The sequence below is a fragment of the Toxorhynchites rutilus genome, chromosome 3 (genome assembly GCF_029784135.1).
Source record: "Toxorhynchites rutilus septentrionalis strain SRP chromosome 3, ASM2978413v1, whole genome shotgun sequence".
NCBI classification, from domain to species: Eukaryota; Metazoa; Arthropoda; class Insecta; order Diptera; family Culicidae; genus Toxorhynchites; species Toxorhynchites rutilus.
The window spans coordinates 109,206,883-109,223,310 of NC_073746.1; the positions used below are offsets into that span (position 1 = coordinate 109,206,883).

The 16,428-nt window shown below is 38.8% G+C and overlaps 1 protein-coding gene across 1 annotated transcript; it reads left to right on the forward strand.

Moving 5' to 3' along the window:
* Window positions 1–2,298: 2,298 nt before the first annotated feature.
* On the forward strand, window positions 2,299–5,151 carry LOC129773421 (protein dimmed). Its single transcript, XM_055777028.1, has 3 exons — window positions 2,299–2,517; window positions 2,901–3,149; window positions 3,325–5,151. Exons 1-3 carry the CDS (start codon window positions 2,299–2,301, stop codon window positions 3,883–3,885), a joined length of 1,029 nt encoding a protein of 342 aa, XP_055633003.1. The 3' UTR covers window positions 3,886–5,151.
* The last annotated feature ends 11,277 nt before the right edge of the window (window positions 5,152–16,428 follow it).

Below are 16,428 nucleotides of genomic sequence, written 5' to 3' on the forward strand. Positions count from 1 at the left end.
ATGCAAAAATTACAATGCTATTAATTTCATTCATTGTTATCAAACTTACAGTTTCACTGCATCAAATTGTTCCTCTTCTGTAGGCGAACAGAACTTTACTGCACAATACACGAAAAGTTTGTTTAATCAGCGAGAAAAATTTTAAACCCACGATCGGAAAACTCACATTTTTTGACAAAGTGCTTGCTGTGTTCATGCTACCGTTTCCTCCCACCTGTCGAATTATACCAAAGTTTTTTTACGTTAGTTACATACAGTTCAACAATAAAAGAAGATGACATTATAAAAAATCCATGTTGAGCCGTACTTTTTGAGATAATGGGGTGGTACAAATCACCCTGTATGTCCAACTCACCCTACGTACAAAATGTGAATACTCTCTAGTCGAATTTATGACTATTTTCTATTCATTCAATAAGTATTTCTGGGAGCTGAGACCGCCATTGATATAGTGCAAACGCTCTTAATGCGGGCTGAATGGAAAACGCAGCAAGAAAAATTCGACGCTCTACGTGTTAAACTTCGAATCTCCAAATTTGCACAATAAGAATGATTTACTACTCCCAGGCGTCATTAAGTGCGTTCTTTGTGCAATTTCGATAGTTCAGGTCAACTACGAAGGATACAGTTTACCCAAGCTTGAGCACTATACTACACTCTACTATAGAATACACCCTTAAGGTACTGAAACTGGCTCGGAATAATCCATTGAATTCTACACCCAAAGTTAATTTTTAGCACGTATTCTGGCATCCCGATTTATTACATTAAATGAGCTGAAAGATAACATAAAATGTTCTACTCCCCAATACATGTATATCATTTGTATAATATATATATGCTAGAGCCAATATGAGGGAGCGAAACAGGAGACATTTAAATGAGGGCATATGAAAGCTTTTCATATAGTTTGCCAAATACACGGCCCAGACAGAGAAAGATATATTCTCGTTCATGTTCTTCATTATTGTCTTAGAAAACACCTTCCAACTTCATTTTATGATGAGGTGTAATATTATCACGCTCCTTTATAATAGCGCTGGCAGCTATATGGATAGCGTGGTCGTGTAAAGTAACTTTGCGTTCCAGCCGGCCTTGGTTCGATCCCCATTGACGTGGTATGGACTTTTTTTTTGCACAATCCCAAATGAAAAGAGAAAAGAAAACAGAAAGAGATGTCTGCACGCATACATACAAACAATTTTTAATTTATAAGCATTTGACTCTCATGCACAGGAAATGGCATCTTTTCTGCCAAAGATGACATGTTTTCTGCCTACGCTAGTTTGGGTGTAGTTCGGAGATCGGACAAGCGTTTGCTGAATGGTAAAGAAATAGCCATTCTAGATTAACACGTAACTAATGGACTGCAGATGGCGTTTCTGCTGGAACGATCAAGGATTTTCGAAACGAAATAGTGAAGTGATCGCAGATTCATAGCCAAAACTACAAATGAACACATTGTTGGAAACACAGCGAATTAGTCAACATGTTTCAAATTTGAAGAAATATTGAGTTGTTTTATATTTTTCATATTTATACTTCCACTGAAAAAACTTATATCGAAACAATATAACTCATCACCCAACTTCTCAGTTCTACAATCACAGATCACGATGTTCCAATAATCATCACCCGGAAAGCAAATATCTCAACAGTAACCGAACAAACTGAGAAATATATTTCATTCGACCACAACCACTGAATGCTACCTTTTCTACCGCCACTTTTTTTCATTCATCCCCATCTTCAACCTATTCTCCCTGGGCAAATATTCTAGAACAATAAAAAGGGCAACCCAATTGCGGCCAGCTCCTTTTCCCAACATACCACTCTTTCCAACAACTATCCGATCCTTGAGCTGATATTGAAACAAACGGGAAAAAAATCTGGTTCGCTGGGTCACCGGGGCGGCATTTACCTGCGTAGCGACATAATCACGTCTCGGGAAGATTTTTCCTCCGTCGCATTTCCAGCTGTACCGGGCAGTTTATAAATTAATCTTGAAATAAAAATAGATTGTGGGGAAAATTGGTGTGGAAGTGTTTTATAATCTCCAACGGCCAGCGTAATATTCATTTCCGCTTATCTCTTTTTGCAGATATCCAACCGGGGATAATTCCACCGACGGCTAGCACGGAGCCTACAACAACCATTCAGGGATGCGGAAAGTGTTTGTAAAGATTGAGGTCAGACTAGAGTGATAGCAGAGAACTGTGAAAGCGAACCACAAGTTGAAGCGAACTGATAAATTAAACATTTGAAGGAGAATAGAAAAACTTGGTTAAATTTGGGAAAATGAGATCCGATTTGTCGGACGACAAAAAAATTCTCCAAATCGCTGCGGCCGAGGTTGCAGAATCCTCGGATACTAGTGGATTTTTCGAACTGACCAGTAATGGCTCCACGGGGCACAACGGCCACCGGTCGGATGATTTAGCGAACCTGGCAAATGATTATTTGAACATTCCGAGAGCAACATCTAGACCGAAACGATCCGCTCGAAGGCTACAAACGGTACGTATTTTCCCAGACTAGCATTAATAATTTATCGACCATCAATTACGCGTGAGGGGTGAAATATTAAGTTTTATGATGGGGGCCGCTCTCACCTAGATAGATAGCATGCTCTTATCAGTATCCAGCGCGAATCGGCTCTCGAACACGAATATGATTAAGGTAGACCAAACAAACTGCGAATCGTACATGACGCTTTACGAGAAAAATTACACGGGTTTTCCTTTTCTCGCCCGCAAACAAATAAACTGATAAACGCCGAAAATATCGATTTTCCGTAACGACAGAGCAAAAAGTTCCCTATCGTAAAGCCTCCTCCAGTTTTTCCTCTTAGCGACGAATAATGAAATATAATTCTCGATCTTTTCACTGCCTTGTGACAGGAATCTGCCCTCGATCCTGATATGACCGATTCAAGCTCGCAAAGTGACGACACTAGCTGTGGAAGTAGTCGCAACGGCAGCCGTGGCGGCAGCAATAGTAGTCGAAATGCGTCCTCACAAAACCAAAGTGCAGCAGCAGCAGCGAGGCGTCGGAAGGGAGTTCTGAATGCGAAGGAACGCAACCTTCGACGATTAGAATCCAACGAACGGGAACGAATGCGAATGCACAGCCTCAACGACGCATTTCAGGTATTAAATTTAGAATTAATCAATTAGCATTAACAATTGGCTTAACCCTCCCTAGCGTATATTGTTTAGCAGATTATACCTTTCATCGATAGTAATTGATCCAAACAAGAATAATTAAATTCCATCCTTCTCTCTATCTTCTCAACTTCCGACCCACACATATTTTTTTCCACAGTCATTAAGGGAAGTCATACCACACGTTAAGAAAGAAAGACGGCTGTCCAAGATAGAAACGCTCACATTGGCCAAGAACTACATCACGGCTCTGACCGACGTTATCATCGTGATGCGCGGCGAGGGAGACATTCTCGGCCCAGTGACAGCAGCCACAGCATCATCGAACACGGTGCAGAACAATTGCATCCTGAAGGCGGAAGCCGATCCCCGACAACAACAACAACAACAGCATCATCACCATCATCACCCCCTTCAGCTTCCTGATCAGATTTCGTCCAATATATCCGCTCTTGGCGAGCTGAACAACGGTATCGGTCAGCATCGGCAGCATGAAAACCATCACCATTCCGGTCTCTCGAGTGATTGCCAGAACCACCGGAACAGCAACAACAACAACAACAACAACAACAATAATAATAACCTCAGTATCGCCAACTATAACCACAACAGCAGTAACAACGGACCCACCCCCAATAACAACAATAACAACAACAACAATAGCGCAAGTAGTATAGACATTGAAAACAGCTTCTACGAAGATCCATTTCAAATGATGTAATCCCCACTTACCACTCGGCAGGTGATGCGATCGGAATTATTTTTCCACTATTTGGTGCTATTTTCTGCTGACGTGATGACCAGGGTTGCCAAACACATCTGGAGGGGTTTGATGGACATTCAATCGCGGATTAACAATAACTTTTGAAGGCCGAAAACATTCAGATTTACCAACTTAATCTATGAGAATGATTTAATTACTGTTTTGCAGTTTTTTGATGCATGTGTTTTCGAGCTTGCCATACACTAAATCGTGTTATTTCGCATTGGAATCACAACTAAACACTGATTGAAATGACTCATACCGTACCCAAACTAGCGTATTTCATCTACGACAGAAATAATACTTTTTCATATGCAGAAGGGTCAAATGAGCAAATCACGAGCTGTTTCCAAAGCTTTAAAATGTTTGTATGTGTGGGAGCAGACATCTCTTTCTTTTTTTCTTTTTTCATCTCTTTTACCAAAGAAAAATCCCATACAGTGACAACGGGAATCGACCCAAACCAAATGGAATGCAAGGCTGTTCAACTCGACCACGCTATCCACATAGCTATTGGTGCTGTTGTTTTTTTTTATCTGTATTATAGTGACTTTCAACTCATTTGGCTGGTTCGTCACTTTTTCTTCCATTTTTGGAAGAATGTCGGGAGTGAGAATTGAACTCGTGACCTTTAACGTGAGAGGCATGGATGTTACCACTACGCCAGCCTCCACTAGGTGCTGTTGTATAAATGCGTGATAATATTGCACCTCATTACAAAATGAAGTTGGAAGGTGTTTTCTAAGAGTAAAAAAAAGAACATCTATATCTTTCTCGGTCTGGGCCGTGTATTTGGCAAATTATACGAACAGCTTTCATACGAGCTTATTTGCAATGTGTCTTCTGTTTCGCTCACTCATATTGATCTTGTATTGCTGTTGCATATATATTATACAAATGGTACACTAGAATTGGGAATCAGCGCTTTTTCTGTTATTTTTAGGCTCCTCATTTAATGTAATAAATCGGGATGCCAAGATCGGGAGGTGCTAAAAACTAATTTTGGATGCAGGTGTGTAAAAATGTCAATGCAGCACTCGTCAAACGGCATAGTTTCCTCCTTTTTCTCATTTGACATCTGGAAAAGTTTATCAACTAGCAAACGGAACAAGTTTCACACTGTAGCATGATTTAACACGTTCGTCGCCCAGCGCGATTCACCTGAGTTTCCGGAAGGGGTCCAAATTCGACTATCGCTAGCACGAAAATGACCGAAGAGACAAGCGAAAAACATTGATGAGGACTAAAGCAATTATAAGGGAATAGAAGGTCCGGTTCAGGATTACTTTTCGCAGGAAAGAAAACAGGTTTTCTTGTATATCTAGATGAGATATCAGCGAAAGAAAGCATGTTGGCATAACCGGAGACGTCCGCAATCAGTTTGCGAATAAATTATCAAGTGAAGATCAAACGTTTTTTTTTTTTTGATCTTCGCTTCTTTTTCGTCGGCCTATTTTCCGCCACTTTAGTGCCAATCACCGACATCAGGGAGGCGACTCCACCTGTTCCTACCTATCAGACTCAACAACTCATGAGCCGGGCCAACTTCTTTTACTTCCCCTCCGAAGGAAGACGTAACCAGAGATTTTTCGCCTCAGAAAATCCCAACGACGCCAGCTGGGATTGAACCCAGGCCGATCGGATTGTGAGGCTGTTACGCTAACCATACAACCACTGGCGCCGTCAAGATCAAACGTTGTTTGTAAACAATTTTTACATGATCTTGCTATATATATATATATATATATAGTTTATTTTTAATTTGAAGAGTCTTTAAACTGTCAACATAAGGCTTCGGGTTTTGGGGAGGAAACAGTAGGACAAGCCATCCGAAATATAAAATAATAAAAAGTAGAGTGTGTATAAAATTATATTTTAATGTTTTTGATTTTATGATTTTTCTACATATCCTAGATTTATATTCATGTGCCTATTCCATCAAATTCCCCTTAAAAATCATATTCAATTTGTACTAGAAAAGTGTCATCCATATATGGGTGACGGGGCCAATACGTTCAACATCGCAATCTTTGTGTCTGAAATGTGTAAAAAGTTACAATCTGCATGAATTTTCTACTGCAATTTGAATAAAGTTGCTGTGGAACCAAATCGTAGAATTGAACTCTTGTCGAAGCTGATTACTTCGAGAAAATCATTGGTAACTCTCGTAGCCCATAACCCTCAACATCGACTGCATGGCTTAATCGTGACGAACATTTTGTTTTAACCTTCCGTCCATACTGAGCACTTCATATTTATTAGTGAGAGGTCTAACTTTTTCCAATACACGGTCCATCATCCTTTGCACAAATGAATCGTTTGTTTGAGAAACCCCATAAGTCCATTAGACATACTTGCGAGTTGCGAGTAGTTTCACGGGAGACGACGAAATGTGTTGTATTACAAGGTAAATTATTTTATGAATTCAAGTTAGTATCTGGTTGCAGTAAATTAAAAGGTTCCACCTTACACTGTAATCTATATTTATAAAAATGGATTTCTGTCTGTCTGTCTGTCTGATTCTCATGGACTCGAAAACTACTGAACCGATCGACATGAAAATTAGTATGTAGGGGTTATTGGGGTCGGGGAAAGTTCTTATGATAGTTCGAGACCCTTTCCCCTCTCTAAAAGGGGGCTCCCATACAAATGAAACATAAATTTCTGTATAACCTGAGAACTAATCAAGCAAATTAAACGAACTTTGACACGTGGAGGTTTTTGGGAAATGTTTCTATGATGGCACGACACCATTTCCTCCCCTGGAAAGGAGAGGTAGTCCCATAAAAATAATGCACATATTTCAACCAAACATATAAATTTTCGGAAAACTCTGAAGTTAAATGGAAAGATTCGCATGTGTTCTACAATTACATATTGACAAGCGTTGTTAGTCCATCTGATGTTTGCGGAAACGAAATTGATCTTCGCACAGATAAGAGCAAAACTCAGGAAAGGAATTGCCCGATTTAGGGCTGTCTTCATTCTATCATATTTTCTGTATCAAACATTTATTCCATGTAACGGAGAAACATGTTATTTGTAAGTGGATGAAAAATCTTGCACGAGAATTGTGTCTGAAAATAATCTGAAATTATTATGTCAAGTTTTGGTAGAAGTACTGAAATTTTATAGTAAAAATACTTTTAAAGGGTAGATTAGAAGATCAATCGATGAACAGTTCTGCGATTGGACCCATTAGTAAGAAAACGTGGATGTGATAACGAAAAATACATTTTGGGCGGGACGAAGTTTGCCGGGTCAGCTAGTGATTAATAAAATAAAATAAAAAAGATACATTACAGTTCTCAGTTTGGGGTTTCCGAGAGATGATTTGCCTCTCAAATCGATTGAGTAATGTCACAGCTGGAACATATTTTCCCTTCATATTTTTGTGTGCCTTTCCATTGACTCTTGCCCCTTTTAAGACTTCCGATTTTTTTTTTGTTATCTGCCGAACACAACGCTTACATTTCGCGATCATGTCTGGGTAACCATCTAAATCAGAAGGCATTCCGATTAGGGTAAATGATCTTGGTTTGTCCAATTTGGGTTGTGACTACTGAAGGAGTGCAAATCGATTTTTCTTCATGAAAATCACATATAATCGATACGAGTTTGGGTTTGTTAAAAAGCCTCTAGTGGCTAATATTATTTTTTAACGACTTTCCTTAAAGAGAAATCAAACCCTATGGACACGGCTTTTTTGTTTTGCTTTCTTAACAAAAACTAAACTGCTTGTTTTGATCCTGACGTGATTGGTGCGGTCGATAACCTGTGCACAAGACTTCATGAAAACTAAATCCTGACCTTCCAGTTGTTGAAGGATGTCGTTATTCAAATCTGCAGCTTTTCCCACCCAAATTTAAAAAAAACCAGGAGTGAGATATATCTGTGATATTACCGCAAGATCAACGTGGGACTACCATTGGCATAGTAATCATTTGTTTGAAGTTGCATCTAAATCAATTCTCAATAAATGGATGAATGGATATTTTGTTCTACCTTGGAATTGTCTTGCGTGCGTATATATATATATATATATATATATATATATATATATATATATATATATATATATATATATATATATATATATATATATATAATGATTTGAATAGTTTGCATTCGAAGCCGTTCTGAGCTATTGAAACAAATTTTTTATTGGCAACTAGCTGACTCGGCAAACTTCGTCCCGCCCATTTTTTTTTTGTTATCACATCCACGTTTTCCTACTAAGCGTACGTTCATGGGTCCAATTGCAAAACTGTTCATTGATTGATCTCCTAACCTACACTTGAAAATAAGTTTTACTATAAAATTTCAATACTTCTACCAAAACTCATAACATCATAATATCAGATTATTTTCACACACAATTCCCGTGCAAGATTTTTCATCCACTTGCAAATAACATATTTCTCCGATACATGGAATAAATGTTCAGTACAGAAAATATGATAGAATGAAGACAGCCCTAAATCGGACAACTGCTTTCTCGAGTTTTGCTTTTATCAACACATTCGGCGATCCATTTTTATTTTTATAGATAGAAGACGATATAGGAGTGCGTTTTATCACATTAAAATCCATTTTCACTTTCGAACGAAGATCAATTTCGTTACAGCAAACATCAAATGGACTAACAACGCTTATCAATATGTAATTGTAGAACACATGCGAATTGAATTTTTCGAATTTTCCCATTTTCCTTCAGAGTTTTCCGAAAATTTTCAATTGCGCATTGTTTTTATGGGACCTTGTCTCCTTTCCAGTGGAGGAACGGGTGTCATACCATCATAGAAACATTTCTCGTACCCAAAAACCCTCACATCCCAAATTTGGCTCCATTTGCTTGATTAGTTCTCGAGTTATGCAGAAGTTTGTGTTTCATTTGTATGGGAGCCCCCCTTTAGAGAGGAGGGGGGGGAGAAGTGTAGAACTACCATAGAAACGTCTATCGATCCCTAAAACCTCTACATGCTAGGTTTGATTCCATTTGTTGGACTAGTTCTCAAGTTGTTCAGCACCCTCCCTCTCCCCCTCTTTAGAGAAGGGAAATTAGTGTCAAACCACCATGAAAACATTTATTGCTCCCTAAAACCTCCATTTGCCAAATTTGGTTCCATCTGCTTGATTAGTTCTCGAGTTATGCAGAAATTTTTTTTCATTTCTATGGCAGCCCTCCCCCCCCCCTTAGAAAGGTGGGAGGAGTGTTGAACCACCATAAAATGTTTCTTGCCCCTAAACCCTCCACCTGCCAATTTTGGTTTCATTTGCTTGCTTAATTCTCGAGCAATGCAGAAATTTGTTTTTCATTTGTATGGCAGGTCCCCCTTAGAGAAGAGGGTGGAGTGTCTAACAAGCGTAAAACCATTTATTGCACCCTATAATCTTTACATGCCAAATTTGGGTTCATTTGCTTGATTAATTCTTGAGTAATGCAGAAGTTTGTGCTTCATTTGTATGGCAGAAAATTTTCGAGTAATGTAGAAATTTGTGTTTAATTTGTATGGCAGCCCAATACCATAAAGAATAACCGGTTATCTTCATTCTAAATCTAAGTATGACACCCGGGGCGGGTAATGTTAATATGCGTAATGTTAGATACGCTATGAATGGTAGCGGAACGTTTTGGAAGATCCAAGGAGCGAATGTATGCGATAGCTGAAAACATCTTCAATTAGTTTATCTCATCACAATTTATATAAAACACACTTACTTCCAGTACGAAGACGTCTTCTTTGCTGATCATCGGTCAAAACAGTATCCTCAAAAGATCAACAATTTGTTGGTCGGAAAACAGTGGAAAAGTTATCCGGTTTCTTCAAAACTTTCGGTTCTGCTACTATTCAAAATTATTCTGCTTCGGCATCGCAGACGTGGCACTTCGACACTTTGCTGAAGTATACAAAAACTGTTCAGTATGAAATCGAGAAAAAAAAACACATAAAACCTTACCTGCCGACAAAATGCGGTACACTATCGTGTTTATCGTCGGCTCGACTTGAGATTTTGTCACTTTTTATGGTTTTTAGAACTCTTAAAATCAATATTGAAAAAACCTCATTCGCTCTCCGTGTGTTTACACAGGCGATTTCGTTTACCTTTCATTTTACATACTTTGCGCTTTATAGTGTATCTAATGAAAAACCTACCGATTTCGCGTTTAAAAAAAGTATAAACTCTCAAATGACATTTTGGAAGTCTTCCAGCGCTGCCATTCCATTCATCGCAATTTTCTGCCCTCGGAGCACATTTTCGATTTCTCTCCTCCACACAGATTTCTTTCCGTTCAAATCTCTTGACTTATATCCGATGCACGTACGTATCATGGTGAATACATCCCCCCTTCTGTTGCTGCCCATGTCTGGGGCATTACGTTTACCGGACAGACCATACTTAGAGACCACTTCTATCTGATAGCTTTGCTAGTGGGTCTTCCTGAGGTGATATGCTAGAGAAATAGAGAGAGGGGAAAAGACAAAAGTTGTCTGGGGCTGTTCCGCTGCATCCAATTGTTGGTTTCCTTTTCGGTTTGCATGCTGTCTCCAGTTCCGACAACTACTGAAAAATAGCGAAAAATGGTTGATTAAACCCTACTGAAACATATATTAGAAATTCATCCATTTTTTTATAGTAATCCATCCATTGAATTGGGCTTAATTTGATAGATTCGGTTACGACATACTTTCGACAATATATATTCATCCACATTCTCTATCTCACTCAACTAGAACCCGTCGATAAAATTCCAGAAGCGCTGCGATTCTTGGAAATCGCTTAACTTCCCCTAGCACCCAAATCGTACCCAGAAAGACGCCCGCGCTTGGACAGTTTTCTTATTAACCATGCTAATCATGTGAATAATGAATTGCTCTTCTGAACTACGGCAACGAAATCGTCCTGACACCATGCGATTCAAGGTTTTAGGGTTTTTCATCATTCAATGGCAAAGAAAACCCACGATAAAACGGGTGGCCACGTAAATGTCAGTGATTTCCTGGGAAAAACCGACACCGCAAATAAAATTAGGGGTTGAATAATATTTATGAATGAGCACTGGCCTAGTTACGAGACAACGGCTAGAGGGATTACACTCAAAGATAATTAAAGCCCGACGTAATTAAATACAATGCGACTTCGGTGTCTTGTGGATTTTCATTAAATAAACCACATTTTTTAGGAATTTCGCCGGCTTTGGACACGACACAATAGAACGATCACTGAGTTCATCTCTCTAAAAAGAGCCATCAACTGTCAGCTTTGCACTCTACTGTAATGCGGTTTCAATAAACAAGCAAACTAACTATATTAAAAACATCCATTAAAACATATCATTAAATATCCCGCTTTCTTTTCTCCACTGTTCTCAGAAAGAGCCCCCCGCACAGATCCGTCGTTCGGAGGAGGCAACAAACATCCGAAGCCAGCAGTGTGCTCGTTAGCTCCCTTTTAGTTATTGTTATGATTATATGCTGCTAATGTGCACATTGCTCACTAAGCTACGTACTGGCTGCCCCTTAACGTCTTCGCCTCTCGGTGCGAATCTGTAAGACCTCTGCAACCCACGGAGGGAACATTGCTCCCGCATCATTTGAGGGGCTTTCCATAAACAGCAAGAATATGTTATCCTTATTGTTTATATACTTTTTTCGTCCCATTCTGACTTTCGACCATACGTGTGGTATTGTGCGTCGTCCGAGAGAGATTCTCCGTATGAATGGCATGAATGTTTACTTCCCTCAGAAGATTACATTCCGACGTTGAATCTGGAGACACATTCGAGTGGGAGGGGAAGGGGGCTCGCTAAAATGGATTTGGATTCTCGTCTTGAGTGGCCGGAAACAGAATCGAAGTGTATGTTGTTCGTACAGAATCGACAGTAACACCACTTCTCAATGCGAGAATATTTTCCTTTTTCCACATTCCTTAAGTGTTCACAGCAACGTTGTATGTCCAAATAATCGAGTGCTCGCCCCCACATCTGATCTTAATTTTTTTGTATATCTAGCTGTAAACTGCACTTTGCATGATACACTGTATTTTCTTTAACGTATCTTTCGTTGAACATGTTCTGTATAAGGCACTGACTACAATGAGCCAATTATTGATATATCTCAATCCCGAAGTACGTTACGATGGTCGGAAATATATCTATTCATTATTTCCCCAATTTCGCGCCAGTTACGCACCGATACATTTCAATAAAGAGAAGTCACCGCCTCATCATGTCAGCAAAAATCTTAAAGCAATCGAATCACGGCAGCATTCCTCTTCATGTGCTTGCGAAGATAAACAGATAATTCCATCATCAACAAACCAGACCCGGGCGGGAACCATCGACGCCTCGGCATGTCTACGTGCAGAGAAACTGGGGTGGAGGGACAGGTTTGGTGTCAACACGTACGGTTTCGTTCTCCCCCGAAGGAGAGAACCTTCGTCACAACCGCATCCTTTTGCGAGTTTTTGGGTTACATTCAACAAGCTAGAAGGCGTATTTTTTCGGGCACAATAATAACATTACACGCAGATTTATCTCAATGTATAACTGGATTCGGAGGAAACCAAGTGAAACAGAATAGGCGCATGCCGAAGGAAATATGAGGCGTAAGAAAGCGTGAAAAGATGTTTTTTTTTCTGTTGATTTTTTCCCTTTTTCGAGTTAGCGTTTCTGTAGAATCCGATTGAAGATTAGGTGACGTTCTCTGAATAGAACTTTGACAGGTGGCGAATGGAATGCGTTGACGGAAGAGACAATCTGTTGATATCATTGTTTTTTTCTCACATCAATTTTATAGATAAGGAATTTCTAGAACATGGAATTAATATTGAAACGAGAGCGCTTGTCATACTAACAAATAACAGATTTTTCGAGTTTTCTCGAAAGCCTATGATCCAGTTTAAGAGTCGTTCATTTACTAATTTATTGTTTTTCTAATTTTTCTAATCTTCAACAATTAGAAAAACCTTTGGTTCGTCTTCAATCAACATATTCCCTTATGTTAATTTTCTTATTCTGTCTATGAAAGTTCATTTGTTCACCCCGAAGTCGTGCGTTTTGTTGCGGTATTAAAAATTGAGGGGCTTACATTGAAATGGTTGGTCTGTCCGTCTGGCCGTGTATACGCTGTCGGGCGTTGAGGTCGTTCCTAGAAGTTCAGGAAATTCGATATCGCCATCCAGTAGGTCAAACACGAACATTTGTTAAAACTCCTTAAAACCCACCTGACTCAGGAGCAAGAGACGGCTTTCGGAGCATGCATGCCATTGAGGCTGAATATTAGTCGTCAGATGAAGATGGAAAAATTAGATATGAGTGTAGCCATTCAGTGATGTTTAACGAGAATCCCATGTGATTTTTTTTTATATCTGTATTATAGTGATTTTCAACTCATTTGGTTGGTTCGTCACTTTTATTTCCATTTTTGGAAGAATGTCGGGAGTGAGAATTGAACTCGTGACCTTTAGCGTGAGAGGCATGGATATTACCACAACGCCAGATCGCCTCCACATCCCATGTGATTTATTGCTCCAATTGCGAGCTTGTGTTGCAAACGCTCTTCGAAGGCGTAAATGGATAGGACTTGATTCTTGTGCTCTAATTTCTAAATCTAGTACACGTGTAACAAATGGAGTTCGATGTCGTGGGTCATTCAATATCCATCCGATTCGTCCAAGTCAAAAAAAAAAGTTGATGGGAGAACCATAGTTTCTGATAAAAAGGTTGCTGAAATGCTTAATTGCTATATTTCCAATATTGGCAATAATCTATTTTTTTTTTTTGAGACCCGCTAGCGTGAACGAAGTCAGCATTCTAATAAGTCAGCTCGACGTTAAGGAAAGCAAAGGCTATGATAATTTTCCAGCTAAACTGATAAAAGCAAACACAGATCAGTTTTCTGAGATTATTTAAACAAATTTAATAAAATAATCGTAACTGGAATTTATTCAAATGCTTTGAAAATCGCCAAAGTTACACCAGTGTTTAAATCCGGAGACTTCTGCGTTCCTTCGCAATATCGACCGATTCCAACATTACCTGTTCTCAATAAAATTTTGGAAAAGCTAGCCTTAGCTTCACGGCTTGAAAACTTCTTGCGTATAAACAATGCTATGTACGAATATCAATATGGTTTTCGAGAAGGCTGTGGAACAATGACCGCTATTATCGAGCTCGTTGATGAACTGATCTGTGAAATTGATCAAAAAAAAATCGTAGGTGGCTTATTTATCGATCTTAAAAAAGCTTTTGTCACTTTAGATCATGAAATTTTGCTGAATAAAAATGAATAAAACTTGATAAAACTTGATAAAACTTGAAAGATATGGTATAAGAGGAGTCGCTAATGATTTGATGAAAAGCTACCTATTTGATCGAAAACAATACGTTATGTTTAATGGTGTTCGCAGTGACTTACGCCCAATTGGCATGGGAGTTCCTCAAGGAAGTAACATAGGTCCTTTACTCTTTTTGATGTTCATCAATGATTTAGGAAATTTAAAACTTCATGGTATACCGAGACTTTTTGCAGATGATTCAGCTTTATTTTACCCTCGTCCTAATGTTGAATCCATTGTAGCTGATATGGAATCAGATCTAGCGGCTCTCATGGAATATTTCAGTGGTAATCATCTCACACTAAACCTTACCAAAACAATATATATGGTTTTTCATACGCCACGCAAAAAAAAACTGTCAACATCTCGATCCGTCTGTCAAGAACTTGAGAAGTCACATCTTTGAAATATTTAGGGCTTAGATTCTTGTCTTTCATGGAACACTCATATAAATCATGTATCGAGAAAAGTTTCAACTCTATGTGGTCTCATGAAAAGAGTACGTTGTTTTGTGCCTAAAGAAGCACTGCTGCGTTTTTATTTCGCATGTATTCATTCCAGAACAGATGTGTGAAAGTAATCTTTAATCTACCGTTCCGATATCCGACAATTTCGATCTACACTAGTTTACACCACAGAATTATTCCTATTTTAGGATTGTGTGATACTCAAACAATTATGTTTGTACATAATACATTGCATAATCGTAATTTCCATCATAACATAAATTCTTCAACTCGAGTGAACCTTCCGAATACGAGAAATGCAAATGAGTTAACAAGAAGTAGAGCATACACAAACTTGGGTTTCACGCGCATCATAAGCTACGGTTAAAATTCAATTTACTTCCCAATGATTTGAAATCAATAACCAATAACAATATTTTCAAAAGTAAGCTGAAACATCATATAATCAGGAACGTAAATGAATACATTCTTTAAATGTGCCAACCAATTTAGAATTTAGACTTTACCATTGTGATTTTTTTTATTTTTTTTTATTGCTATAAATTTTTAAATTAATTCAAAATAGTCTCCAAAGTCATAAGTGTTATCACCGTTTTGTTTTTATTTTGTTTTTAATTTTTTTTTGTTTCCTATCTTAAGTGAATCCCTTCAAAGGAACTAAGTTCCACTGGGATTTCACTAAGTTTAGTTTATTAGTTAGTAGTTTACTTTCCGCATTTTTCTAAATTATTCAAAAAAAGTCGTCTGAGGAAATCATCTGTGAAATTTTCAGTAGAATTTATGTTAAATAGTTTGAACCCATAAAAATTTAAAAAAAAAACTTTGTCATGCCTTTTTCCTAATCTAGAGACGTGCTTCGGCGTGCGAATTCTAGCCTTGCTTCTTTGTGCCAAGGTAATAAGCGTGGTGCATCAACCATTTATGATCGTACAATGTTTCGGGAACGTTTCAATACCCACCAGTCTTTGGAATGCAACGCGGTGTTGATGTGCAACTTTTTTTTTGCACCTAGTTGAACTTACACTCCCTGCGCACACCTGCGCCCGAACGAAACAACGCGCACCGAAAATTGAAATGTTTTGTTGTCAACACCGTTCGTAATCTGGTTTGTCTGCTTTGCTTTCTCTGTTGAGCGGTTGGTATGGGGGCACGCTGTTGTTTGTTGTTATGCTTAGCTTAGAACTAGCGAAGACGAAACGGGCGCTAGAATTTGATGTGTGTGTGTGTGTATAGGATGAGGCGGACATCACACAAGTGAGGCGACGTGCACAAACTACGTAACGCTAAAAATTCGGATTTTGGACCCCCCCTCCCCTTTGTAACGAAATTTCCTATCTCTAATACACAGTACGTAACGCAACCTCGACCTCCCTTCCCCCTCCCCTTCTTGCATTACGTCATTTGTACACGTCACCTGAGAAGGTATGATTAGTATCTGAATTCGGCGCCATGCTGATTTTGGGCTTCGGTGCACTTCGTACCAAAATAGAATACGTGTTTGTTATAAACGCGCGCTTATCAAAATTGAACTCGAGCGCAGCGTATATTTTCTGAAGTCAGATACCCACCAAACCATTGAAACTGAAGTGTCCGAACTTAAGTTCAGCTTGAATTTTCAAATAATTCATCGTTGTATTCGATGATTTTTTTGATAATATGACGCTGATCTCTTTCTGAAAGTTACTTTTTACGT

Excerpts from the sequence above, each read along its gene's own strand:
- LOC129773421 (XM_055777028.1), top strand. The coding sequence starts at position 2,299 with ATGAGATCCGATTTGTCGGACGACAAAAAAATTCTCCAAATCGCTGCG. Across the intron at positions 2,518-2,900 it reads CCGCTCGAAGGCTACAAACG|GAATCTGCCCTCGATCCTGA; the intron begins GTACGTATTTTC and ends GCCTTGTGACAG. Across the intron at positions 3,150-3,324 it reads GCCTCAACGACGCATTTCAG|TCATTAAGGGAAGTCATACC; the intron begins GTATTAAATTTA and ends TTTTTTCCACAG.